Source organism: Porites lutea, chromosome 9 (assembly GCF_958299795.1).
Source record: "Porites lutea chromosome 9, jaPorLute2.1, whole genome shotgun sequence".
In the NCBI taxonomy this organism is placed as follows: domain Eukaryota; kingdom Metazoa; phylum Cnidaria; class Anthozoa; order Scleractinia; family Poritidae; genus Porites; species Porites lutea.
This window is the reverse complement of record NC_133209.1, coordinates 11,712,767-11,740,295: the sequence shown is the minus strand read 5'-3', so window position 1 is coordinate 11,740,295 and position 27,529 is coordinate 11,712,767. Positions and strand designations below refer to the sequence as shown.

At 38.5% G+C, this 27,529-nt stretch overlaps 1 protein-coding gene across 1 annotated transcript in view; it reads right to left on the bottom strand.

The window, feature by feature from the left end:
* Window positions 1-1,571: 1,571 nt before the first annotated feature.
* The window catches only part of LOC140948897 (uncharacterized), a 138,429-nt gene continuing 112,471 nt past the window's right edge, over window positions 1,572-27,529 (bottom strand). The window contains exons 89-112 of the mRNA XM_073398162.1: window positions 24,444-24,508; window positions 23,695-23,840; window positions 23,484-23,597; window positions 18,330-18,455; window positions 18,134-18,247; window positions 17,509-17,612; window positions 17,052-17,255; window positions 16,570-16,638; window positions 15,654-15,659; window positions 12,685-12,835; window positions 11,681-11,842; window positions 11,148-11,438; window positions 10,941-11,019; window positions 10,558-10,699; window positions 9,366-9,418; window positions 9,150-9,273; window positions 8,597-8,703; window positions 8,413-8,512; window positions 8,149-8,305; window positions 7,459-7,525; window positions 7,148-7,211; window positions 5,968-6,071; window positions 2,424-2,550; window positions 1,572-2,030 (exon numbers count right to left, since the gene is read on the bottom strand). Coding sequence (XP_073254263.1) covers window positions 1,572-2,030; window positions 2,424-2,550; window positions 5,968-6,071; window positions 7,148-7,211; window positions 7,459-7,525; window positions 8,149-8,305; window positions 8,413-8,512; window positions 8,597-8,703; window positions 9,150-9,273; window positions 9,366-9,418; window positions 10,558-10,699; window positions 10,941-11,019; window positions 11,148-11,438; window positions 11,681-11,842; window positions 12,685-12,835; window positions 15,654-15,659; window positions 16,570-16,638; window positions 17,052-17,255; window positions 17,509-17,612; window positions 18,134-18,247; window positions 18,330-18,455; window positions 23,484-23,597; window positions 23,695-23,840; window positions 24,444-24,508 — 3,135 coding nt within the window. The remainder of the gene's footprint in view (window positions 2,031-2,423; window positions 2,551-5,967; window positions 6,072-7,147; window positions 7,212-7,458; window positions 7,526-8,148; window positions 8,306-8,412; window positions 8,513-8,596; window positions 8,704-9,149; window positions 9,274-9,365; window positions 9,419-10,557; window positions 10,700-10,940; window positions 11,020-11,147; window positions 11,439-11,680; window positions 11,843-12,684; window positions 12,836-15,653; window positions 15,660-16,569; window positions 16,639-17,051; window positions 17,256-17,508; window positions 17,613-18,133; window positions 18,248-18,329; window positions 18,456-23,483; window positions 23,598-23,694; window positions 23,841-24,443; window positions 24,509-27,529) is intronic.

The window sequence follows — 27,529 nt, the reverse complement described above, 5'->3', positions numbered from 1 at the left end:
GACAACAAACTTACCTTGAAAAGCTTCCTTGCCTTTTGCAGTGTTTTTTTTTACAAGGACAAACAGTGGAAAGATGGAAACGACTTCTAGACAGACACAGGGTCCGGTTTCCAAAATACTCCAGCGTTACATTAAAAAGCTAAAACTTACGGTGCTCTTAATTTTGACCGAATAAACTTTTTCAACATGGCGAATTTGTTTTTACTTTCTCGGAAAGCCTTTGTTATGTGCTATTGTTTTCGTGCGCCAATAAGAACTTTCTATTTTGACGCCTGTCAAATGACTGTCAAATCGTGCGTCCTGCACTTGTTTCCGGTCCCCCAAACAGGAAGAAGCCATATAATAAACATCTTATTAGCCTCGTTTTTTCGGTCCGTACTGTAAATTACGGATCCCCGTTTTTTTTCCATCGATTTATGGCCCGTGCTCTTCGCGCTTCGGCCATAAATCGACGGAAAAAAACTCGGTCCGTAATTTACAGTACGGACCGAAAACTCGGCTAATAAGAGGTATGAATAGCAATAGGATAACAGAAAGAATAGCAATAGGATAGCTTGTAATAACTGACTAATGCATGGACAGGACAATAATAGTAGGTAAGGATAGAGAAGGATGGACAGTAAAAATAGATGTATGGCAGGAAGTAAGCGGGCAGAACAAAGATGATAGTAAGGGCAAGAATGAAAAGATAGCAAGATTTTTGACAGCTCGTAAGGGCAGACCAGAGATAAAAAGCGACACAATGTAGGGCAGCAAACAGGGGTAAGATAGGAAGTAAGGACTCAGAGGTTATGATAAGAAGTAAAGACAGAACGAGAACAGAAAGTAATTGCTTACAGAGAAGAATAGCGGCAGGACAGGAAGCAAGGGCAGAGGAACAATAAAAAAGACGGACGACAGGACGGACGCCAAAGAAATGTCTGGCATTATGTCGTTGTACAACAAGAAAAGAGGCAGGCATAATAGTATAAGGAATTGACAGGTTTAAAACAAGGGGAAGACATGGAACAGGGAGTTGATATACAGCATAAACAGACGAAAGACAGACATAACAGTATGGGAAAGATCGTAACAATTAGAAATGACAGAAAAGAAGGAAGGAAAGACAAAAAGAACAGACAATGGATAAGAAGTAAGGATAGATCGTAGAGATCAAAGGAGTAGAGAAAGAAAGCTAACAACAGCAAAGAGGTAACCCTTTCAATGCATATTCTCATCGCAAAACAACTAGTAATGATCGGCATATTCCAAAACGATAATTTTAAGGTGTCTTGTTTACCAAAAGCCTTTTTTCACTCGAGTATTGATGTACGTGATAACGAAAGCACTAGAAATATAGGAGACAAAAACGAAGCGGCCCATGAGAAAATGTATGAATCAAACATTTTCAAACTAGTAAAGCGAACAGACGGAGAATAAACAGATAGTGAGAAAAGATTAAGTAACTTTTTGGTAAGTACAGTTAAGACACTAAGAAAATAAAAAATAAAAAAAGACGACAAGACAGTGACAAATGTGATGTGCAAACCATAAACCATAAGAATTAATAAATAATTTAAACCTGACCAGAATTAAAACATAACGAGAAAAGACCAGAACAGAATAATGACAGATAGCTGAAGGAAATGTAAGAATAGGTAGGAATAACAAGTTGAGAATGTAAGTGAGAAAAGAATTAGGGAATGGAGTTGAAAGTTTTGGCGAAAGGGGTGATTAATTGAGGCAAAACTGGGAAAAGATCTAATATAAAGCATAATGAGAAATAAGGAAGACGAATAAACGAAAATCGAGAATTTCGTTGGTGCAAGGTTGAACGCACACCGAGAACAGACAAATGGTACATATAAAGGATGGCAACTGAGAAAAGGGCGGCAACTGGAAATAAGGGGCCGTAAAACGTGAAAGACATTAGAACTGAAAGACATGATGACCGGCCATAGGCAAAAGAATAAGAATGTGGTACACTCCACAAGGACAGTTCTAGTTACCTCCTGATTCAGAACGATATTGGAGACAAAGAAAAATACGCCCTGCAAATGAATAAAACACAAATCAGTGCCTGAAAAAACAGCAATTAAGTATAAAAATCATCATCGGACAACAAACAAAGGGAAATGTTATTTCATTTTTTATATTGTATTTTAATCAAAAGAATAAAGTGACTATGGCTCTTTTACATCTACTCCTGGAAAACCTCGGATTTTTTGTGAACAAATGCGAAACAAAAGTTCCTCCCTTACACCAGCGTTAAGGCATTGTTAGTTTGGACCGTAGAGTAAGCCATAGTAAACGATTTTCCCTTCCAGGTGATTTAAGGCGCGTCTGGTGTTCAGTGATACCGATGCACTCAGTAATCAACAAACGGAAAAAAATCTTCCTGACAAAATTTTGATGTAACAAAAATAATGAACGCTGAACTTTACCTGAGAAGAGTTGAGGAGAACAAAAGCGTACGACATTACCAATGAAGAAAGATTCGCTTGCAGAAATCCCAATAACCAAGTGACTCCAAGTAATGGTAGGAGTATTAGGCATCCTTTTAGTGCCATTCTAAAGCAGAGTGAAACAATACAATACATAAAGAAAATAAGGGAATCAGCCACCAAGTATTCTTTGGCGTACATTCCCTAAGAACCTAAGAAAAGTGTATTTTAGTTTATTTTAGTGACTGAACTGTAGCTTTATTTAGTTTTTTTAAATTGAAAGTACAAATTACTACCAGAACCTCTCCGGAAAATTTTGCATTTGAACACAACGCGATTTTTTCCAAATAACTTTCAAATTTGCTACCATTTTGGCAGTCCATTCTAAGTCTTCTCTCGAAAACGTCGCGGGAACAAAAGAGCTGTGACGTAGATGAAAGAACTATGACACAAATTAAGGAAATGTTGACTTTAGATACAAATAGTTAAGTGTGGAGTTCTAGAAATATTTCTTCCAATTTCATAAACTGAAACTGCTGCTGAAAAACTGCTGACCTGCTGGTAACCGCCGTCTGGTTAGCTCAGTTGGGAGAGCGCCGGTCTGCCGAGCGGGAGGTCGCGGGTTCAAACCCCGGCCGGACCAACACTCTGGGTCTTTAAATAACCGAGAAGAAAGTGCTGCCTTTGTAACGACATCTGCAAATGTGACCCTCCACAGGATTTTAATGCTAAAGGTGAAAGCACGCGCACGACACGCTTTCACTTTAAAACAAAAGAATTTATTTTAACACGCTTTAGCACGCTTGCAATCTTGCCTCATTAGCAATTTCTTTTGTTTCAGAGGACCCGCTTGAGACAATTAAGCGTGAACAAGTCGAACAAAAGAGCGTGGAGTTTTCAAACAAAAGCTCCGTGCGAAAAAGCGCAACACGCTTTCAGTGTGCGCAAAACCACGCAAGGCGTGTTATCTATAAGCTAAATAAATTTCCCCTACAAAAAGGAACCGTAAATGATTATGAACGGCACCCTTTTTTGGTAACTATTGAGAAAGAAAAAGTTCTACCTAAGCGATCGCAGCGATAGTATCTGATTGAAAAAACGTTGTCGCTTGAAAAGTATAAATAGTGAACGGTGGGACCTACTGGATTTATGGGTAGAAATTACAAGGGCTTCAGCATTATTTTCCCGAAAAATTTAGCTTCCAATTGAAAGTTTTAGGAAAGTAAGAATTTCATCGTAGTTTCGGTTCCGAAAATTTTAGGATTCCTTTCTCTACGAAAAATAGCTAGGGATAGATAAGCTTCGAAAATTGTATATGCATGGAACGGTCATCTAGAAATGTTTAGCCTTCCTCAACCTATAGAAAATTCTAGGCAGTTTTTGTTTCTCCGATTTAATTACCTTCGTTCGTCTCAGCATGGCTTAAAGAAATATATTAAACTAATTTATTCAACTTCATTTCTCTGTGCATTACTGCTAATAAATTTTCCGGTACGTGACATAACTATAATTTTCAGGCGAAATAACTTTAGTGGCTCGCATGCGATAGCAGGCCTCTTTGCGATTCCGGTCAACCGCCGACAGCCGGAGAAATTGGTTTACACTGATCTCGCATTAATTCCAGGCTAGACGACCATTAAGTGGTAATTTTCAAATGGCTATGGTTACGATCTTACGATCTTACATGTCTTACCCCAACTGCACGCTAAGCGTGCTATAATTCGCACACTTACCGTGACATATGGCACGCTACAAAAAAACAAAAGGTCTAGCGTGTTAAATTTATCAAAACAAAGGCAAGTGTGTCCGTCTTTGTTTTTTCAATTTAATATGCGCATATCCGTGATCTACGACACGCTAAGCGTGTCGTGCAAGCGTGCCATGAGCGTGCTTTCACCTTTAGCATCAAATTCCTGTGGAAGGTCACAAATGGTTAGACTTTCTAGTCTTCTCGGATAAGGACGAAAAACCGTAAGTCCCGTCTGACAGCACTTTCACCGATCTGTTCATGTGGGACGTAAAAGAACCCACACCACTGTTCGAAAAGAGTAGGGGACGCAGACCCCGGTGATGTGGCCAGCCTTTACGGGTTGTGGGATTGGGTAGGGATGGCACCTTGCATGAGACCAATGAGTCCCGTTCGTGCCTATTCCCTCTGGGCAGGTCTGTGTCCAGAAAAGCTAGTAAAACTAAAAGGTAAAACCTGCCAGTAAGATGCGTCGCAATGCAATGCAACAAAACTGATGACTTTAAAAGAAACAGATAAGCATGCATGAAATCGAGATCAGCAGAACGGGTGTGCCAAATAAATTTTTACTTAAAAAAGTTATAAAAAAAATTAAAGGCACTCTAAAAACGTGGTAAGAACACCAGTGACATATTTTGTAACTTTGTTGGCTGCAAGCTCTTTCATGACGTCACATTTGCTGACGTCATTCATAGGTAAATTTTATTTTCTAATTTTTTTTCTAAATCTCCCAATTTTTCATAACAATTTGGAAAGAACTATTCAAGGGAAGTTGAATGCAGAAAACTTTTTTTTCCAATATTTCAAATATGAGCTGAGATATGACTTTTTGAAGTTGGATAAATTCGTACCACGGACAAGGGGTACCCCCATGAAAAATAAGTCTAAATTCAAGCGTTTTATTGTCTTGTCACCATTTCTATTTAAGATAAACATAACACATGACTGTTTATTGTCGAAACCTAGAGGAAAAAGAAAATTTGGAAAAAGGAAATTTCCAACTGTGCAAAAACCAAGAAAACAGTTTAGTGACGTCTACAATGTCAAGTGATCAGCGTTTTTAAATGATACGATTTTGGGCAATTATGAAGGGCTTATGTTACCAGAAAATCAGCTTACTTAGCCAAAAAATGTAAAGAAAAGGAAAAGTATTGTTCCGGGGATTCACTAAAATACCTTTAAAGTCATACGTGTCGTAACTTGAAACAGTTTTCAGCGTTTTACTAACCTTCTAATTATCTTTCAGATGATATAAGTTCGATATTGAAATTAAATAATTCATTTAACCCGTTTTAGGGACGGCAGCCATTGTGACGTCATTATTTGACATTTTGCAGTAAACAAAAAATTAAAAATACCGGTTCAACAACCGAAGTCTATCTGGCAAGTTTCGTGAAGAAATGAAGACATGTAAGAGATATGCAAATGAAGCCTAAATAATAATTTTGAGGGGAGGTTCGGCCCCAACTTTACGACAATTTGAGGTCATTTGTGATCTATAACTGAACATGCACACAGGAAATGGATTTTTTGTCAAATAAATGACAAAGTTTTTCTGAAAAGATTCAGTCATTTGTCGATTTGGCCCCGTAAGAATTTTATTTATTTATAGGGGGAGATCTCTGCCCCAAATGTATATATATGGTCAAACGTGGATGAGGGACCGGAATCAAAGAGTAATAGTAGTAATAACGGGGGAAAAATTGTCACTACATAAGTGTTACTACAGAATTGAGATCGACCTACCAATAAAATGAGAAACGATGATTGTCCCGCCTGATTCTTGAAATGCCTTACCTGATATTGGAAATAAATGCTTGGTCACTAGCGTACTTCTGACGCCTCTCTGTTGTAGGAGATATCAGCACGCCGATAACCATTCCGAGAATGATTATATTTGTCTAAAACAGAAGACGAAAAAAGAAAAAAAACCTAATAGCACGTCTACGACACGCTTAGAGTCTCAAAAAGAGCAAATCCACTGTTTAGGGTTTCCACTGCCCGGGTGATGTGATTGTACGCAAGCCATCTGTTAGGTACCGGCTAGGGCGTGAGTTGGTGTATGTAAGTCACTTTCTCTTAAGAATTATGTTACAAAAGGAAATTAGTGTCCCTATGGCCTCATTAAGTAATTTTTCAAACCCTATAATTTAAGTAATTTCATTAATTTTAACCATATGGATAACAAGTTTAAAGCTTAAAAAGCAACAAAATGGAGGAGCTCACACTATACAAGTTAATCTACGATGAAAAAGTTTTCTGGTTTAAATAATTAAGAACGTAGGCGTTCGGCTTCAGTTCTAAAATGTAAAAATGCGCGACGATCAAAGCATATCAGACCACTGAAGCCGAGAGCTTGTGTATTTTTTAAAATATTCAGCCAGATGAAGTTTAGAGACCTTCCGCCACGAGCCTTAGCTCATATGGGACAGACAGGTACAGTCCTGTGATTACATGTTTTAACATTTACAGTAAAACGCCGCGAAGAAGAACCTAGGATTTAAGAACCTGCTGGCAGAAAATGTCATTTTAATACTCCAAAATGTAAGAACCAGTTTCACCAAGAAAAATCAACAGGTTCTTTTATACATATATACATTTTCATGAACATTTTGACCAAAAGTCTGGCTTTAATATGGGGAATTTGTATTACGTTATATTGTTGAAAACTGCATATCTTCTAGCTGTTAACCTAGTTTTGTAGATTTTTGGTAAATAAATGCCTATTATGAAGGACAAATAACATTTATAGCAATTTCTTGTAACCAACAACAGTATCCTTTTTCATAAAAATTAAGAACTTGATTAAGAACCTATTTAGCCTGCACTTCAAATAAGTAATCCAAACTATAAGAATCTATTTTGCCAAACTTAAAAAAAATCTAGGTTCTTCTTCGCGGCGTTTTACTGTATATATTGTATATGTTGTATATGTTTGTTTATTATTGATTATTACTATTATAGAAAATCAACGTACCAAAATAACTACCACAACTGGAGGTAACAAGAGGGAAACCAGGACGATTTCTGTCATCCAGCATCTACAAAAAAAAGACAACATTAATCATCTCACAAATCACCTGTCGCTGCCGGCACTGTGTTCTGTGATTTTGTTTTTTTAGATACTTGGTATTTGGTAAAGATTAAAAGAGCCAAAAAATTTAAGTATCAGTGTTCATTCTCAACTGTTTACTTGATTATGTGACAGAAAATTATAGAGGTACGCTAAAATGTGGATAAGGGATAAAAATCCGACCGTGAAATATCAAAAGTGTTCATACTACTCACATATTTCCTATACCGTAATTGTCCCAAAAAATAGCTACTGACAAGGCAGTTATACCGGTAGGTAAACCTGAAATAAACCGAAAAGTAAACGCGGTTATTTGCCTTTTAGCTTTGACATGTTTATTGCGAATAAAAACAGGGCATATTCAGCTATTCATGCAAATGCCTCCGCCTGGGAAACCTGGGGTTGGGGTAGCTAATTGGAAACGAAAAAAAAATCGAGCGAAAGGAATGAGAAGAGTGCCACTGAACACTTGTCTTACAGAACAGTTTCAGGAACTTTTTTGAATCCTCTGCTTCTGATTGGCCATAAAAACATTTCTGATCAACCGAAGCTTGCAGGAAATTCAAATGGGAATTGATTTTGTGATAGTAAGTGCCCAGGGGATTTTCCGTTCTTTGTGACAACTAGTGATTTTGCTACTCAATGTACTGTCCAAAGGAGCTCTCCTTGGGACCACTCAACAAACGATGCAGTTGAACAGAAAATCTGACAAAATGATCAGGTTTGAGCAAGACTCGAACTCTGACCTTTGTATTTACTGGACGCATGCTTGGCAATCAAGACACATATCTAAAGTACCATTACTTTGCATAAATTGATCAAAGCGCGCCAGGATCACTATAACTCATATAGAAAAAAAATGAAGAATCATGAAACAACAGCAGCTAACTACTAAGTAAGCCTACCATATCCTAAAATGTAGTATCTCTTGATTAAACTCTTCTTTTCAGCGGTTAAAACTTTGATTAGAGACAAATACAGATGCCACCCTTCTACTAGCATCCAGGAGAACATAGCAGTCAGGAAGAAGTGTAAAGCAATCCCTGTTGCCTTGCACAGCCACTAAAAAGATTAATATGGTAACTTAAATCATCACTTAGCAAGAATCAAACATATCCAAACACTTCGACAATTAAGGTTTGGTTCAAAAGACAAAATTTTGACGTTACCTTGTTATCAGTCTGATCGGCTCCAAAAAGAAAAATCAGTGTAACCGCACCCATGTTAAAGGCCAGATTTTTGTGTACATGAATGTGATCTCCCTTGAGACTGGAAACAGAAATTTTGTAGATATCAGTAACAGGGTGGCCAATTTTTAATATTTAGATAGCTCAAAAAAGGGAATTTGCTTACTGTAAGATACTGAAGATAAATACGGCAAGAAAACAGCAAGCGGCTGACAAACCACATCCAACGTAAGTTATTATGGAAAGAGTTATGTCATGAACTTCAACGATGTCCTGTAAAAAAGTAGTAAATTTAGTATTTGCCCTTGACGAAAACTTTTTTTTATTGATGTTCGACAAGAATAGACCTTAATGCATGAGAAGATTCGTCCTTAATTAAGCGCTCGTTCACACGTTTGGAGAAATGCCGTCTTGTTTCATCAGTGTGAAGCCCTTTGGGAAAAAAACATTGCTCACGCCGAACAAATTATTGACTTTGAAAGTGCTAAAAACTAGTCTGATATGTAGATATAGCCGAAAGAATGTGGTTTCTTGGGTAGAAAAGAATCAGGCCATACCTTGAAGCATTATCGATTTCGCTAACAAAAGAGAAACGTCTTTTCAAAGAATAAATTGTTCTAAAGCGAAAACGCGTTATAGACGCGCTTTCACCTTAAGCATCGAAGTCCCGAGGGGAGGGGGAGGGTGAGAAATAACATAGTTACAAACTAATGTCATACCGGAGAGCCGTGTAAGTCGAAAAGAAGTGCAAAATTGGTGAGATGAGAGCAGTGGCATGTGGTGTGGGTCTTGTTGGCTTCGTAAACAAAACATCCGCTATCAAACCAGCGATCGTCAGGATCACTAGAGGAAACACAAAGTGTCATTGTGAAAACTTAATAGACGGATAGAAGATCCTTATGAATGTAATATCATAATGATTTGTATTTACTTACTCTGATTCCATGTTAAGAAAGCCACAAATAACTGGTATGCTACTATTAGCATCCTGGAAAAGCAAAGCAAACATCGCGCCACATCAGTCAATGTTCTCTTGGTTGAAAAAAGATTGAACGATGGAGGGAATAATAACAACCTAGTGAGAATCTATCGTTAAACTGAAGACGAAAACAATCGTAAAGGCCATTGTTGTTCCTCCAGACAGTGAGGCTGCGACATCGTCAGAGTGGGGAGAGATCATTCGACCTCCACACACCTTTAGGGCTTTAGTTAGCAGGAGGCACCAAAATAATGCCGAGTTAAAAAAGATTGATTTTTCTAGTGAAAATGAAAAATGCTGAAAACCCCCATGGTTGCTATTCCCCAACAGAGACCACTTTAGCGCCTCGCGCCTTCGATGATTGCTGATCTTTCCTCGGCTCTCTGGCCACAGTCCTGACCTTAAAAATCTGATTAAAAACAGTGACTTGTTAAGTTTAGGACATTTCCAGAAGCGTTAAGGATGGTCAATTGTGACGAATGTTATACGTTTTATACTGGCAGGACTCGACTGGCTTTTGCACTCAGACGAACGCAGATGGATAGGAGTCTTCGACAGATCCGCAAGAAAGACCATCTAATACTTGACGCAGTCGCAAATTGTTGTCGGGGCAGGGGGGTAATCTGAGGTTTAGGTGAGTATTGATGAAAGTTTTTATTTAGTTGTAATGATCTTTCTTTCAGCAGGAATGTTGCTTTTACAATCGTTCTGGGCTAAGCTAATAGGATATCATGTTTGGTAGATAAAAATTAAGTAGGAAATCGAAAGATTTAGCCAACGTCATCCATTATGATGGCTTGTGAACAGGCTCTCTGTTTGGGAAAAGGGTGAAAAAATCGCGAGGAGAGGGAAAGGATACAGGCTCTCACCCTTTCCCTCCCTCTCCTCGAGATTTTTTTCACCTCTTCCCCAAACAGTGAGCCTGTTCACAGGCTAACATTATGACATCATTATTTATTTGACTCAACTTGATTGGTGAAAACTTTCGAGGAGTCGTTTTTCTCATCCCGACTGAGTCACCAAGAAATACGGAGTGATAGTTCCTCGGATTGGCAACAGAGCAATTATAATTGTAAAACAAATACTCTTGGTCTGATAGTTAAGTTTGGCAGAAAGATCAAAATAAAAAGCTTATTTCAAAAACTTACCAATCGTTCAAACACCAATACTATCGGATCTTGCAAGGACTGATAAAACTTTGCTTCCTCTGTGACAATTTTTCCTGATATAATGATGGAGTTAAGCTGAGATTCGTTATAAGGCTCCTGCGCTCCCATTCCTTCCAGGGATCTGAAAAAGTCGACCAAAAACGGGATATTTTTATTGAATCCTGTGTCGGTTAGTTCATTATCTGAGACAACTCATGCAAACATTTTTAAAAAATTGTTGTAACCACACGAAATACTCTTCGCTAAATGTTTTCACCGGCCGCCAGACACTAGATGAGGCCTTGGTAGACTTAGACGGCGGATACTAGGACAGCTATCGTTATTTATGAAGTTAATGGAACTTGACAAAATTTTTTTCTTACCTTATTTCTAGTAGTGGATCAGATGTAAGTAAATTATCCAGATGTTTATAGAATATTGAGCACACACATGTGTAGTATGCTATGAAAGTGAAAGGAATAAATTAAAAAATTATATTATTTTTAACCAATAATTTTTAACTACTTGTTTTCGTTTACAAGGCTTCAAAAAACAAAAAATATTTAAAATTTATTCATTCAATATCTTACCGTTAATGATGTAAACATCGTTCGCGAAAGTGCCTCCCTTTCCATTGACACAATTTTCCGCTGGCCCATATCTGTTGTATGTGAGATGCGCTGTAGGACTGGACGCACACCAACCGCCATCTTGGACAGCAAAGACCTTCCAGCCGCGACTCCTAGTCACTTCTGCACACTTTTCCACAGCATTCTTACGTGTGAGAAAGCTACCTTTTAGCAACTGATGTGTTCCTTCCATGGTGGGCACTGCTCGGTCTTGATCGTTATCATTAAAACAACCAAGGCTAGAATAGAACCCTGTAACGCAATAAAGAAGCCACAATAATTCACGCGCTAGATAATGACTGAAATTACATCATCTTAGTCTATCGGAGTTAAAGTAACATTAAACCGTACGTTCAGCTTTTCTTTGTCCTTATTGTACTGGTTTCCTTTTTTTACTACTGACATACGTTTTATCAAGTATCGTATAAACACCTTTATTTTGAAAGGCACCTCATGCAAACCGGAAAAAATAAGTAAATTTTCTTTTGACCCACCTGAGGCTAACTTATCGCTCAGGGCGTCTTTAAACAACGTCGGTGGAAAACCAATTTCATTAAGAAAGAGCGTCTTATTTTCGCCCTCCTTCGTTACGTTAGTGATCAGGAAACGTACAAGGCCCTTGAACTCAATCATCTCAACAACATCAATTGATATTTCTGTTTCATTCAAAAAAGAGTGAAAGAAAACAGCAAGGTTATAATCCTTGAGCAGTAAATGTTGTTTTAATTGGAGCGGCCTATCAGGATGTCATCCCGCTGCAAGCATATAAGCTTGTCAGAATGTCACCCTGTTAGCATCTGAGCATGTAAGCCTGTTAGCCTTCTACCTTGTGAGGGGACCGTGTAAGCATGTCAGTCCGGATCCGTGTGCATGTCACCTTCCTATAAGCATATGGTCACGTCATCGTGTCAGCCTGTCATCCTGTCAGTGTCAGCCAGTCCTCAACCATTAAGTGTGTTATCGTGTTATCAGGGTGTCAGCACGTGTCAACTTGACGTCAGCATATAAACTCTGTCCAAGGACTTGCGCTCAAAATGGCAGCTTGTCAATCTCAGTGAGAGCATCCAATATTACTCTAATGAGCACAATGCCCCGTCAACACGAATCCAGATTTTTTAAAACCGCATCGTTGTTTTTTTTTAATTTATTAATTTACAAACTTATTTAAGAGGCCTGGATAACTCACAGAGCAAGCTCCTCTACGAGGTCTAGAATCGGCCTTCCTCTCCGCACAAAACCTGAGGCAATCTGCTCACCGAAACTGTACCTCTTTGAAACCGCTCTCCAGCGCTCTGTTCTTTTAATCGCCAACGGATTTGCCAGTTCGTATCAACGATTGAAACTGGATATCAGTCTTGCAATTCATTTAAGAGTAGCTAACAGCCTGCCAGGATTTGTGTGGACCAGGCCTGATATGTGGTTCTTTTACAAAAAAGTACCACGACCTCATTCTTAACTGCGTTAAGTTCAATTAAATGCGGTTATTAGATGTCATTACCAACATTGGGGTATTTGGCTTTTAGACTAAGGTTGTGAAACTTGTCCGGGTCAGTAATTGCGTTATTAAGCATGTCACGAAGCTGCTGGTGTGCAACTGCTTCGGTAGTACCCTCTAAAGCTTTCATCATTTCTGTGGTCTTGAATGCGATCTACAACAATAAATTTAAGAAGAAAATGTTTTCATCAATATGGTTTAGTCCAGTCAACTTGTAATTTAACATCAAACTAATAGCAACATTGACAACTGTGTTTTTCAGCCCCATTTAATTGTTGGATGGCTACTTGACAACACACTAAAAAACCGCCAAAATCCGTTCGGTGAAACATGAAAATAATTGGCAATAACGATTTCCAACTTTCTACACAAGAGACCCAATTTCAGGAAAAATCATCAATTTAGACAAAAGGTGTGATCATTGTGAGTTTTTTTAAGAACCCTAGATGCAACATCGCTATATATTTTGGCTAGTTTTGTTTTAAAAATGCCGACTAAATGTGTGAGAAACACCTGGATCATTGCTAATTATTAGGTAACGGCTTTCGTTTTTCACCCTTAATGCCTTACGACTAAATTTGTAGTGATTTAAAGCTAACAGTTCACTCTGTTGCTTTGTAAGCCCCGTTGTTTTGGGGTTCCTTCAAAGGAGAATGGCTTCCAAAAATAAACACTTCTTTTTCATCACCGAAAACTAGGTATAAGATGTTATTATATGGCCGTGTTTCAAAGGACTGGAAACAAACAAATTTAAGAATTTGATTAGCTAAAATCGATCTTGACCGCGGTCTAGCCTTTCCCATCTAGACCACCATCTAGACCGATCTTGTTGTAGCAGTTGTCCTCAAAGTTACAAACAAATAATATGAAAAAATTGGCTTGTTCCTGTTAATAATACTAAATGGAAGAATCAATCGACCTTCACGAGGAAGCAGGTAAAGAAAAACGAGCAAACGTTGGCAAATTTGAGTCTTGCCGAGGAAGCTACGAGCAAAGATGAAGTCGAAATTGAGAAATTTTTGCAGGAGCAGAAATCAAAAAACACTAAATACAAGACTAAGAGCGATTTTAACGCATGGAAGAAATTTTGTGAATCACTGAAAGAGTCCAGAGCAATTGAAAACATACCTGCCAATGAGCTCGACCTTCTTTTGTCCAAATTTTTCATCTCCGTTCGTTAACAAAATGACACTGAGTACGATGGAGCCGAGTACAAAGACGCGTTTGCTGCAGCCAAACTCGATGACACAAACAAGAACAAGGTTTCTAATCTCTCCGTTAGAAAGACCAGTGTTGGACGACTTCTCGAAGCAGACGTTCAGCCAAACTTCGTTGCACAGCTAAAAGCGGTCACAAAAATTTGAAAAGCCTCGACAGAGAGAAATGTCTGTTACCCTGAATCGTGAGCCAGGTACATCCGCTCAGTCCGAAGAAAACCAAGTCAGTACCTCCATTACAACACAGCAAAATGTCTTCACAGTCCAACAAATCCAGCCTCAGGCAATGTTTGCCGGAGCGCATATTGACAAGTTCGAAGGCTGCACATTTAACATCAGCGTTTTCTGTTGTGATCAGTCGAAGATCGCAAGGCTGAATGAGAACTGATCGCCGAGCGATCGAGGCACAAACCGGCATTACTTACATTGCAGTTGCATTTTTGTTCACTTTTCATAAATTGTTGTGTCAACCACAAGCTTTTTCATTGAGCCTGTATGAAAACTTTTGTCTTCATTCATTGACGAAGTTTGTAGAAAGCTGGACTTTGAACAATTATTTTGGTCCCGTTTGGACTGGAGACCAGTGACAGAAGAAAGCCAGCTAAATGCTTGAGCCTGCGCACGGAAGAAAATAAAATTATTTATGTTTTTGTTCCTTTGCTTTCTTGTTTGGCCATATAATAAACATCTTATTAACCGAGTTATTTAAGTTTTCCGTAAAAGTAGCGAACACATTTTGGCATTTTTCGTTTGAACGTATAATTTCATCTCACGTGCGTGTCCTGTGTTAAAAGCTCAAAATGTTTAAAACTTTATTTCGAAATGTTTTACCTAACGGATTTTGTCTGATAGATAGGCCACCCTCACTTTAATGGCGTTGAAGACAATTCTGTTGCAATTAGTTTGATGTTGAGCATAAAAAAATGCCTACATTGACTGGACTAGTTGTCATACAGCAAGAATAGATAACCGTTATTCACCGAAGTGGAGGTGGCTAGTGGTGGTAGTTTACCGAGGCCGCGTTACCGTCGAGGTAAATATCCACCACTAGCCACCGACTCTGAGGTGAATAATTGTTTTAGTATATACTAAAACAGTGAGATAACTAAGCACAAAAATGATGAGTTTTAACTCATTTACTACTGCCAACGATTACAATTTTGGCGCGCGATGACCGAACGACCGCGGTCGTGGCTTTTTCTTGCCGACAAATAAATTTTTGAAGACATTTGTTTAGCTCTTGCGGGGAAATTTCTTCAAAAGGAGTTGTGAATTCTTTTTGTATTTAAAATCATTCTGTAAAAAAGATTATTAAATTTAGTTTTACGCTTATTTATGAACAAGTCAACTAAATAAGGTAACGCAAGACTTAAGCTTAATTTGCATTTGTAAACAAAGAACTTTTTCACCGGTTTTATCGATAAATTCAAGTCAAAAAGACAAGACTTTACCTGTTAAAACGTCCAAACCGAACTTCGTCACCTTCTTCGTGTATTTCGGGAACAGCTTGCTTGATTAGTTGTGAAATTTCTTTTTTTGTTACGGCAGCAGACCGGGAAGGCATTTTGCTCGCAACTTACGCGAGTTTAGAATCGCTCGCTCGGAGGAACTGGAGGTGAATCAATGAATAGCGCAGGATATTCACTGATTGAGTAACCAATCAGAGCGCGCGAAAAACACTATCCACTGTTTTAGTATATACCAAACAGAAATACCACTGATAACGGATATTTGCTAGAATAAAAAACGACTCACCTGAAACTGCCATGGAACAGGCAGATGTTTTAATAAGGTAATTTTACACACAATAAAGCATGTTTTAGTAATATTTTGAATCAATAATAAAAATAATTATTGGATTTGACCTCCGTATGATATATAACAATTATTCACCGAAGTGGAGGTGGCTAGTCGTGGTAATTTACTGAGCTGCGAAGCAGCGGGGTAGATATACACCACTAGCCACCGACACTGAGGTGAATAATTGTTTCAGTATATACTAAAACGGTGAGATAATTTAGCACAAAAATGATGATTTTTCACTCAAATACTGTTGCCAACGATTACATTTTTGGCGCCTAATGACCGAACGGCCACGGCCGTCGCTTTTTCTTGCCGACAAATAAAACTTTTGAAGACATTTGTGTAGCTCTTGCGGGAAAATTTCTTCGAAAGGAGTTGTGAATTCTTTTTGTATTTAAAATCATTCTGTAAAAAAAGATTATGAAATTTAGTATTATGCTTATTTATGAAAAAGTCAACCAAATAAAGTAACGCAAGACTTAAGCTTAATTTGCATTAGTAAACAAAAAACTTTTTCTTCTTCTTCTTCTTTTTTTTCAGTTATGAAAGGCATTTTGCTCGCAACTTACGCGAGTTTGGCGTCGCTCGCTCGGAGGAACTGGAGGTGAATCAGTGGATAGTGCAGGATAATCACTGATTGAGTAGCCAATCAGAGCGCGCGACTATCAACACTATCAACTGTTTTAGTATATGCTAAAAAGAATTAATATTAGCCCGAACATCTCGGAGCCGGGGTGTTATCCGCTGAGGCCGGAGGTATGACATTTTGATCTGCATTATTCTTTATATCACACTTCTAAAGCCTAATTTCATAATTGCTGATTACCTTCACATATAAGCAAGGACTTTTAAAAGAGGACCACTTTACCTTTTCCATACCGTTCCAGGCTTGCCTATTTTCAGTATGCAACAAATTGTCAACCGCACCACTCATAACCTGCCCAAAAAATACACGCTCTTATAAAAGCTGTTTTCTAAAAAAAAATATAGACCCTTCCACATTTTTTTCTTCAACTTCTGACTGGGACTGGTCAGTAAGCGAACAGAAGGGGGGCAAGTTCGTGTCCCCCACCATATAAACGTCTGTAAAATTTCGCGACTTTGTGTACCTTTAAACTTAAGTAAACACTTGGTAAGTTTCCTAATTTTAAGGCGCTCTTTTCAGCAGTGTAAATGGATATTCGTTCATTGACCTTTATCAAAACTTGAAAAGAAAAAAAAAACGTGGAAAGGTCTATTGCTATCTCTGTTAAAGCGGCCTAATCCATTTAACAAAATAGGTTTGACTTTAGACTCCGGTGGACAAAGTAAATAAACTGAGAAATCATAAGAATTCATAAGAATTCTTACCTCTAGAAAGCAAGTTAATTCATCCTTGGTAACGTTCTGCATTGTGCCGTTAGTTTGTTGAGTCAGAATAGCCATAATATCTATCGTAGCATAGATATCTCCGGCATAAATCTTGTCAACTCGTGGATCCAAGATATTACGTAATTCTTTACTGACTTCGAGGAGGTCTGTAAACTTTACGTCTTCGTTCAGCAACCGTGAAAGCTACCCAGGAAAGGAGCAGAATGAATATCAGAAATAAAAACCTATGAATTTGTTAAATAGTACCTGCTTTCAGTTTGTTTTACAGTGCACATGACTCTTAACTTCTTGTTGGATGTATAAGGACTATGGAAAGTTGTTAGGCGGATGATTGCAGCAGCGAATGTCAAATCTCAGTTTCTAGTCTCTATTTGAACAATGGCGATAATCATTAACCTTATGCACTGTCATTGTAAGATATTTTATAGAAACTTGCCTTTTGTTGAAGTTCATTCATTGCTTTAGTGATGCAACGCGTAAGATCTGGCACTCCCCATACTCCCTTGTCACGTCCGTTGTAACATGTCCTTCTTGCCTCACCTGGTTAAGAATTTTGAAGCTATAATCAGCTTCGATGGTTTGTATCGTGCGCCTTCTCCTATGCGCTTGCAGTGTCAGCACCTTATGAAAAAGATAAACCCGGTGATCTAAGCCAATAAGTAACTGGTCCCCTTGTGACACGGAAACGACGAAATCGCTTCTTGTTAGCTGTTTCAGTCTACAGAAGGCCAACAATCACAATGTCTTTAGCTTCAAATGCTGACAGCAGACATAAAAAAATGTTTACAACAGACTAAAACGCCCTTTTCGGGCAATAGCCCAGAAAATCGAATAGCTTAAAGTCGAGCCGATCTTAGAAATTATTTCGAAACACAGAAGATGGTAATGACACCTTCTTTTCGCCGTTTCACTTGACACTTTAACATAAAGAATTCACACACAAAGAATTCGAAACCAGGCTATTACGCTTTGTTATACACAAATTACTTCTAATAGCATGTATAACTAAAACGCTTTCTACTTTGTTCTTCGTTGCTTTGTTGTAGTTGATAAGTACTGACCTGTCAAGTGGTCCTGAGGACAGGGCTTGATATCAGTGCTACTAGCCACAGTGTGACTCCATAAAATGTCTTGACGCCATCCAGCAGCACAGAATGCATAGTCGCCTTCCGAGGCTGCGCAGAAGAGAGGCAAAAATTACTACGTAATGCTAATCTGTTACAGTTAAAAATCATTGCTTTTATTCGTGCAGCTTACCCCGGCATTTTTTTCTATCACTGTGAAGTGTAAAACCACGATTACACAAGCAATGGTAACTGCCGCCGGGACTGTTGAGGCACACATGCTGACAGCCGCCATTGTTCACTGCACACTCATCCAGGTCTAAGGATGTCAAATAAAAGATGAAGAAAAAATCTGTCTGACTCTCGATCTTTAAACCAGCCTGTCAGTAACATTAACTCAAGTAACAATAGATATTACTTCAACTGAAATGAAGATGACGTGACTTTGTACATATGATATATATATGATATATGATATGACCGTCGCATTGTAGTAGCAATTTAAGCAAATGAAAATTAAACCGGAAAAATTGACACCCACACACTAGGAACAAGCCAATTTGTCACGTTCATCTTTACCCGTGGAAGGAATGAGACGTAGAATGAAGATAATACGAACTGCGGAAATACAAATTTAAATGAAGCTCTATATTTAAGTGTTACATATGGTGCAATATTGCCTAATCCCAAAATGGCTAAAGAGCTCTTTAAGACTCGAAACAAAAGGTGTTAGGAAATCGCTAAATCGCATTGGGTCGAGAAAATAACAACACAAAAACCAAACAAACCAGGTAAAAAAGGCAAAGCGTTGTTTTACGTGAATTCGTCCTTCACCCATACAAATCCTTTGTGTTGACAGCCTTTCAGTTTGTGGTTTGCAGTATTGTACTACATGTAACTCTCATACAGAGCGTGGGCCGCATGTGGTGTTTTTAGTACTTGACACTTAAGTAGTGTGGTAGGGACAGAAGTTTCCGCTTTTTGCGCAGGAAGACATTAAAACCGATGACGTCATTACCAAGAGAGGATAAAGGGGACAGAGAAGGCATCCCCCAATACACACCCTATTCCATAGGTAATTCGTCTTGAGTTATTTTTAAGACCACAGATCCCAAGGGGGATTAGACAACAGCCAATCTCATAGCGTGAATGTGTTCCGCGTGGATGACCCACGATCAGAGTCACGATCAGAGCCACGCGTCCTTCACGAATTGACGCAGACCAAAATGGGAGAAGACGCGGAGAGCGATATTGATATTCGTTTTCTCGACGAAAACGACTACAGAGAGATTCCTGCTAGAGCTGTGTCAGCGAAACGGAAATTAAAAAAAAATCGCCCTTCCTGGCTTGTTTCTAAGCATTGTTACGACGTTGATTCGAGCGAAGCTGAGAGTTCTAGCGAAGAAGATGAAAAGTCAGTGCAAGCGAGGAGGAAGCTATAACCGAAACGGAGAGTGCCAATGAAATACAAGAAAACGTAGAAAGCTTTTATTCCGATGATAGTTCAGCAGATGAAGCGAAGAGGAGGAAAAAAGCAGGGAAGCCTAAACCTGCGCCCTCGAGTTCGATCATCACCAAATCAAGCAAAAAGGCGCCAAATAAATCAAATAAACGGAACAAGAGTCCTTTGGAAGAAGAGATGGAGCGATTCCCTTTTCCCAGGTGAGCGCCGACTCATTTCGCTTCAATATTCAGGAATGCTCTCGATCTTTGAACGGCGTTTAGTCTTGCGAAACCTCCACGCAGCGCGAGAGGTAACTTAATCCCGATTCTAAAAATAACTCGAGACGAATTACCTATGGAATAGGGTGTGTATGGAGGATGCCTTCTCTGTCCCCTTTATCCTCTCTTGGTCCTAACCTTTTGCCTTGAATAAAATGCAGGGGAATATCATTATCTTGTCTTTTTGTGCTTCTAATACAAAAGAAACAAAGGACCTGCCCAGGCTTACCCGAACAGGAAGTAAGAATATGTGACCCTCCACAGGATTTTGATGCTAAAGGCGAAAGCACACTCCAGCCACGCACAACACGCTTAGCGTGTCTTAGATCACGGATGTGAACATATTAAATTGCTAAAACAAAGAAGGAAACACCTGGCTTTGTTTTGTAAAACTTAGCAGGCCAAATCTTTTGTTTCATGTAGCGTGCTATATGTCACGGTAAGCGTGCGTTTTAGAACACTCTTACCGTGCGATTTGAGTTTTACACACGCTAAACACGCTAGATTACTTACAGCAGCAAAGGATAAGAAAAATTAAATGGCTTGTGCGTTTAGTGAAATGAAATGCAACTGATAGCTAGTCAACAAAACTTAAACCGTTTTGTTACAATAAAAAACCGAGATATATCTGTTAAAAGGCAATTAGATTTGTTTCATTGAATTTGATGTTAACTAACCAACTTGTATTTTAAAAACACATTTTGGAAGTCGGCATTTTATGTTTTGCTTTGAATGATACACTTGGAGATTCATTATATTAGCTATTCAGCTTTATCCAGGTTATATATTTTGTGTTTATCATAGGATGGCTCGACAACAGTATCATTTTGACCACTATTCCCGACAAATAAACTTCAAGATCAAGTATCTCTTTCGCCATCGCGACTGATCACGCGACCTGTAGCAAGTTATGCGCCAAAAACAAACACAAATTTTATTATTCACGAGATAGACTTCATACAAAAATACACAGAATAAAATTTTCCAAACATTCAGATAAGCAACCTATCGTTGGTCCTCTTTTTTTCGGCTAAAAGTGAAACTGTCACTTGGCAAAGTGTAATATCAGCGGTGCACGTGCATGAAAGCACTGAAGGGCAGTGTGAATTTCTATAGTTGCAAAGAAATAAATAAATTTTTCGAAATCCTGTCGACTGATGAATATTCAAAAATCCTGGTTTTTTTTAACTCAAGAGTCTAGTTTTGAGTACTTTTGAGCAGTACTGTAGCTTTAGATAACACGCCTTGTGTGCTTTCGAGCACGCTGAAAGTGTGTTGTGCTATTTCGCACGCAGTTGTTTTTTTTAAACTTTAAAACGCTCTTTTGTTTGACTTGCTCACGCTTAATTGTCTCAAGCGTGTCCTCTGACACAAAAGAAATTGCTAATGAGGCAAGATGGCAAGCGTGCTAAAGCGTTTTAAAATAAATTCTTTTGTTTTAAAGTGGACACGTTTTGTGAGCGTTTTTTCGCCTTCTATTTAACATTAAAATCCTGTGGAGGGTCACATATGAACTTTTATGGGAGGAATAAGCGAAAATTCGCCTGTGACTTAGGCCCTGTTTACAAGGAGGGAGGGTAACCTTGGTGCTAGGGTTACCCAAGCACTTACATATTTCTTCTTTTTTCACACGACGTGCTTACAAGGCAGGTAGGGTTACCCTAGCGCTAGGGTAACCCTACCAGAGTGCTAGGGTTACCCTACCGCCCTTGTATACGCTCTGATAGAGATAACTCGCCTACCCGGGTCAACTTTCCGCCGTCATGCGTGATCATTTATCGTGCCAATTTGAACGGTATTGTCCAATTTCTGAGCTCAGTTATAAACATCTGTCTACGATGATAATATTTTCCCTTTTTTTCGTGAATTTAACGCGTTTTCCATACAGAACTTCAAGATTATTTCAAAACTTGGACCGTTACAAAGAATGTCACGCATGGCGAAACACGCCATGCAAAGCAAAGCAAAGCTGGTAAAGTTGACTCGGGTGATAGGTTAACCCCACCTGTAAAGTTTGCTCGTAAACCACTTATAACTTTAACCCGCTTGCTAGGGTAACCCTCTCTCCTTGTAAACAGGGCCTTAAAAGGACTTAGTCGTTATGGAAGTTCTATTTCCCTACCCCTCCCATTGTCAACAGTTGTTAACGTTCCGGTTCACTCATTCTTGGCGCGCAAATCGTGAATATTTAATGAGGGCCACAGCAAACTGGCTCTTTCTACCACCAAAAACAACTTTTTTCACTTTTTCTCCTCCCATTTTTGCTTCTCCACATTTCTATAGCTTTCCCACCACCACCACCACCACCACCACCACCACCACCGCAGTTTTGTTTTCCTCTTTGTTCCACCTACACACTAATGACCCTAAATTGACCCTTCATCGACTCTACATGGACCCCACATGGACCCCATATCGACCCTACATTGACCTCACATCGATCCCACATCGACCCTATGACTGTCGTTTAACTGAATTTTTAGCCTGCGTTTGGCCTTTCTGACTTTCTAAATAACCTGTTTGGTAGAAAAGCAATAAAAATGAGGAGGAGGAGGGAAAACAATAGAAATGTTGTGGTGGTGGTGGTGAAGAAGAAAAACAGTAGAAATGATGTGGTGATTATGGTGGTGGAGGGAAAACAAAAGACATATCCAGGTGGTGGTATGTAGCTTTACTATTCATGATAAATATCATTACAAATAAACTTTGTCGAAAGGAAAGGTGGACGTAGTGTCGATGTAGGATCTATGTAGGGTCGATGTGGGTTGCATGTAGGGTCGATTTAGGATCGATAATGTGTAGTTGAATGAGGAGGGAAAACAAAAATGCTGTGGTAGTGGTGGTGGTGGGAAAGCAATAGAAATGTGGAGAAGACAACAATTGTTGATAATGAGAGGGACAGGAAATGGAACTTGCATAATTACGTTACGACTCAGTGATTTTAAGTCAAGGACGAGTTTTCGCTTATTCCTCCGATAAAAGTTCATATTCTTACCTCTTGGTATGTCCTTTGTCCTCTGTTGTTTAGAAGCACAAAAGGGAGAAGATAATGATATTCTGCCGCATTATATTCAAGGCAAAAGGTTATGACGTCATCGTCAGGCGAGCTAGCGCTTATTTCTCCCATAAAAGTTCATATTCTTACTTCCTGTTCAGCCAAGCCTAAGCAGGTACTTTGTTTCTTTCGTATTGGAAATACAAATAGAGAAGATAATGACATTTCCCCGCATTTTTCTCCTGATACAAAGACAAAAGGCTATGACATTCATCAGCGTTAGTATATTCCTGCCCAAGTTAATGAGATTACTGCGCAAAAAACGGATAATTTAGTCCCTACCATACTACTCACTTGAAAGCCTTTTCAAAGCAATACAAAAAACCGCCAAACGATGATCAACATGCAAACAATATGCATGTACATATCATATCAGGGGGGAGTTTATGTACAAACAATATATCTCAATATATATTTTATTTACAAATAATATATCTCTTGCAATATATATTACAAACAATGTATCTTTCGAATTCTACTTAGTTTACTCTATTGCATGCTGCCTTACTTTACTCTTGATTACGAGATAATCATGTTTTTCTTTTCAAATTAATTTGGTAGCCAACTTACCAATACAATTTATTCCATCACCAATATATCCTCTCGCACAGGTACACTTAAAGGAAGTTCCGTTTCTGGCACAAAAAGCGTGCTCAGAACACTTCACTGGACAGTCAATTCTCTCTGTTTAAAAAAGGGAAAATATCTTTTAGTTTTATGTTCGGTTGAAGCCTTTTCTTGCCCATCTTTGTCCGCTCACTCAATAATCCTCCAAACATACCAGCTACTTGCGTGACTTGATAATCTCCCATCTCAATGGCCAGATTTCCTAGTCTACCCCTCTTGACGGCCAAGTTAAGAGGTGTGATGGGAAGTACTGCCTCAGCCTCAAATACCATCCAGAATTCAGCTAGTACGACTCCATCACTAGTAGAAATGAAATATGTAGAGTAAGAGTAATCGATGGGACCTCTACATAACGTTACATTTATTGAATCGTTAAGTTAAAACTGAACCAATTTTCTTAAAGTATAATTCGCCTGAAAGAGCCATGATCGTAGCATTTTGCTTGAAATTGATATTTGACTCCTCTCATTTAGCTTAGCTTTTTATGTGGCCAGTTCTCGAGAATACAATAATAAAATGCACTAAACAAATAAAATATCATGCTAAAAAAGGACAATTTGAGATACAAGTAAATAGCCTAGTTCATCTGGCATCTTGAAAAGACCAGAACATAACCAAGTACAGATACAGTGTATCTGTAAAAAAGGTGTGACATGAGAAAAATACTTTAAAATCAGATTTCCGATACAGCACTGTAACCTAATATTTCCGGATCATATGAAACATAAACACGTTTTGTCCAGTTCATGTCCTTCGTTCACTCTAGTCTAGTGTTGAATTAACCATCTGAGTCACAACGCATTTCAAAAGTTACCTTCTAGTTCTAAGTTGATTTATACAGTTCATAATGGTAGGTCTTATACAACCCAATATAAATAGCAAACATTTGCGAATAATCTGTACCTATTGTGAAGGTTGACAACGTACATCCGTAAGAATTTGTTGTCATTCTGGTAAACGTCCTCAACCTACAAAACAATGTTTTAACTTGATTTTAATTCAGTCACTTGAAGGCATTACGTATTCATTGTGTCTACGCCTGGGGTTTACGGAAGATATTATGGTTAAAAATCTCCCTAATGCATTCATATCTAACTGAAGTGATAGAAAAAATCTCTAGAAGTGTGATAGTTTGCTGTAGAGTTTGTCTAATCAAACCAGCGCAATATCGTCGCTATAATGGAGTTAAATTCTCTTGAGCGTTGACTCAAATGGGTGTATTGTTGGAATGAAGATTGTATGCTTCGTTGTGGTGGCTATCAAGCGATCGACTGCGAGGAGCTTGGGTTTGTTTCTGCTTTGTTGTGGAGCTTCAAGGGTGATAGAATTTGGTCATCTTTACATCCACGAAATTTTTACAATAACTAAGCGGCCTGCGCGCGCTAATTGGTCGAGCGCTATTACCGATAAGAGTGCAGACCATAGTTGTTGATTTGTTAATTGGTTGTGACAAAATCGTCCGTCTGGCCATACGCCCATCCATTCAAGTTAAGGGATATGAAAAATATACAATCCGTGTTTAACTTGATATTGGACATTCGTGTTATGGTCAATTGACAACTGTTAAAATAGGGTATCCGCTGAGCAGTGTAAGTCACATGACTGTATCGCGGGCTCAGGTCAGTCTGGAGTACAACTCGTCTACGTGACGTGTATTTTTAAGTTTTCCGCTGGCCAGTTATTGGTTCTTAATTGGTCGCAGGCTCTGGTCCATTTTTTCAGGATTAATAGGACAATTGCACGATGACGATATTTGACTACAACTACCAGAATTCATTTCGGTTGTGCTTTGTTATTTAAATTTGTCAATCCCGCTGAGGATTAAAAAACAATAGCCTTAATTTGCACAAGAAAACAACAAACTCAAGGATTCTGGTAGTTGTATTAAAATGACGTCATCGTGCAATTGTCCTATTCAGATTGCTTTTTGCTTATGATGAAATTTAAGGTGGCTCTGTCATTGATACAGGCGCATTTAGCTATGACGAAGTTTTCACCATAACTTTTTCGGCGTTTTTAAGACGATGCCCGCAAAAATTTGCAAAGAACAACAGATTTCGTTTGGCAATGATTTAATTAGGCTTTCATTGATGGTAAATATTTTTGCGAAATTAGCGCCTAAAAGCACCCTACTTTTCAAAGAAAATCGCGTCTAGTAAATGTCAGAGAAATTTCACAAAAATCGTTAGAGCAGAAGTCCGTAACTAAAAGTCACTCAAATTTCACATGTGAAATTGTTTTAGTTATGAAATTGTCCTGGAATTTCAAAAATAAATTGCTATGAGGTAGAAGGGGCCACTAGTTCCGATTTTCGGGACAAGTAATTTCTGTGTTTGCCAATTCTTAAAAGAAAAGCCGATTGCGAATAGTGCCATTCTTTGAAAGGTAATTTTTGGTGCAAGAAGCACTATAAATTGTTCCAAACCTTGCTTTGAAGTCGAATGACTTGTTTCTCGACATTTTTGAAATATGCCTTATCAGTTTTGGCTGAAACTCCTGCTACATACACTTTGATGTATTGCAATGCATCTTCAAAAGCTTTGTCTTGAATCAGAGCTCAGTTAGAACTTTGGAGAACCTTTGAAAGGTTCATTGTTAAGGGTGTTTTGTTTTCTTTGTTTTATGTCAGTTGTGAGTAATATTTTTTGTTATATTCCTAGACTAAACAGGGACTGCCATTGGTTGATTCTTGGTCACGTGGCCTTGACTAAAATCAAGTGTATGCCGATCGTGATACATTAAGAAATGTACCCCGCTCGGGATACATTACAGAACGTGATCAAAGCATGGTGGAAAGTGGTGTGACGGAAGGCGGGAAAAACACTGCCAGTTTTCTTTTTCGTGAATGAACACAACTTGAACACAAAGACGAGGCCTCAAGCTAAAAAAGCAACGATTTTTAAAGGCATCCCAGAAGAGAAACAGCAGCTAGTGGACGAAAAAGATGCAGATAATATAAGGAAAGTACTTTGTAAATCATTCATGCAGTGGTTTTAAGAATTAAATATGTGTTGTTATAAGTACCGAGTCGACTGTTTTGGTTCGCTCCGGTTATTCTTTTGTTGTATGTTGAAGTGAAAGTCTAGAAATATAACAAAACACTTAATGTCAGGTCCCTTGGGAAACCAGTTAGTTTTGTTTTCCCGAGAGTCCTGATGCCAATTCGGAGATAAGCCGAATAAGCAAACACCGAAATTACCTGTCCCGAACATTCAAACTGCTGGCTCGTTATACCTCATAGCAATTTGTTTTTGAAATTCAAAAACAATTTCACATCTTAAATTTGAGCGACTTTAAGTTACGGACTTCTGCTCTAACGATTTCTCTGAAATTTCTCTGGCGTATTTATTATATCAATGAAAGATGATGCCAGAAATTTCATTCAAAAATATCAGCAAAATGTTTTACTAGACGCGATTTTCTTTGAACTATAGGATCCTTTTAAGCGCTAATTTACCATTAATGAAATCGGAATATTTCACATTATTATATGGCTTGGTCAATTTGTGGTCCGACTAACTTGCTATACGGACCAAAATTTCAAAGAAAATGCTCATTTCGGAGCTCTAAATCTCTTTACCTCAGAAAAAAAGGTTGAAATTAAGTTACAAGACGTCTATCATCCGTGAGGACTTAGATTTTGACTTTGTCCTTCAACATTTTAAACTGTGTTTATTTGTGAACGAAGGCGATGAAGAAACTAACTCGTAATCTTATCAAAGAGGATTCTAGTCAGTGTCTGAAAATTTTATCGTAGTACACAGTTAAGAAGACGAAAATCGACTAGCAGAGATTCGAGATGTTTTGCCTAAGGGAAAATGAGTAAATATGATAACAAACATGCCTGCACCCGATCATGTTGACGCGCTTTTTTGTCATTTGCAGTGTTTTTCGAAAGACCAACGAAAGAAAGATAGAAGCGACTCCGAGCCAGACACAATGTCCAGTTTTCAAAAGACTCCAGCGTCACATTGGCGAGTGAATACTTA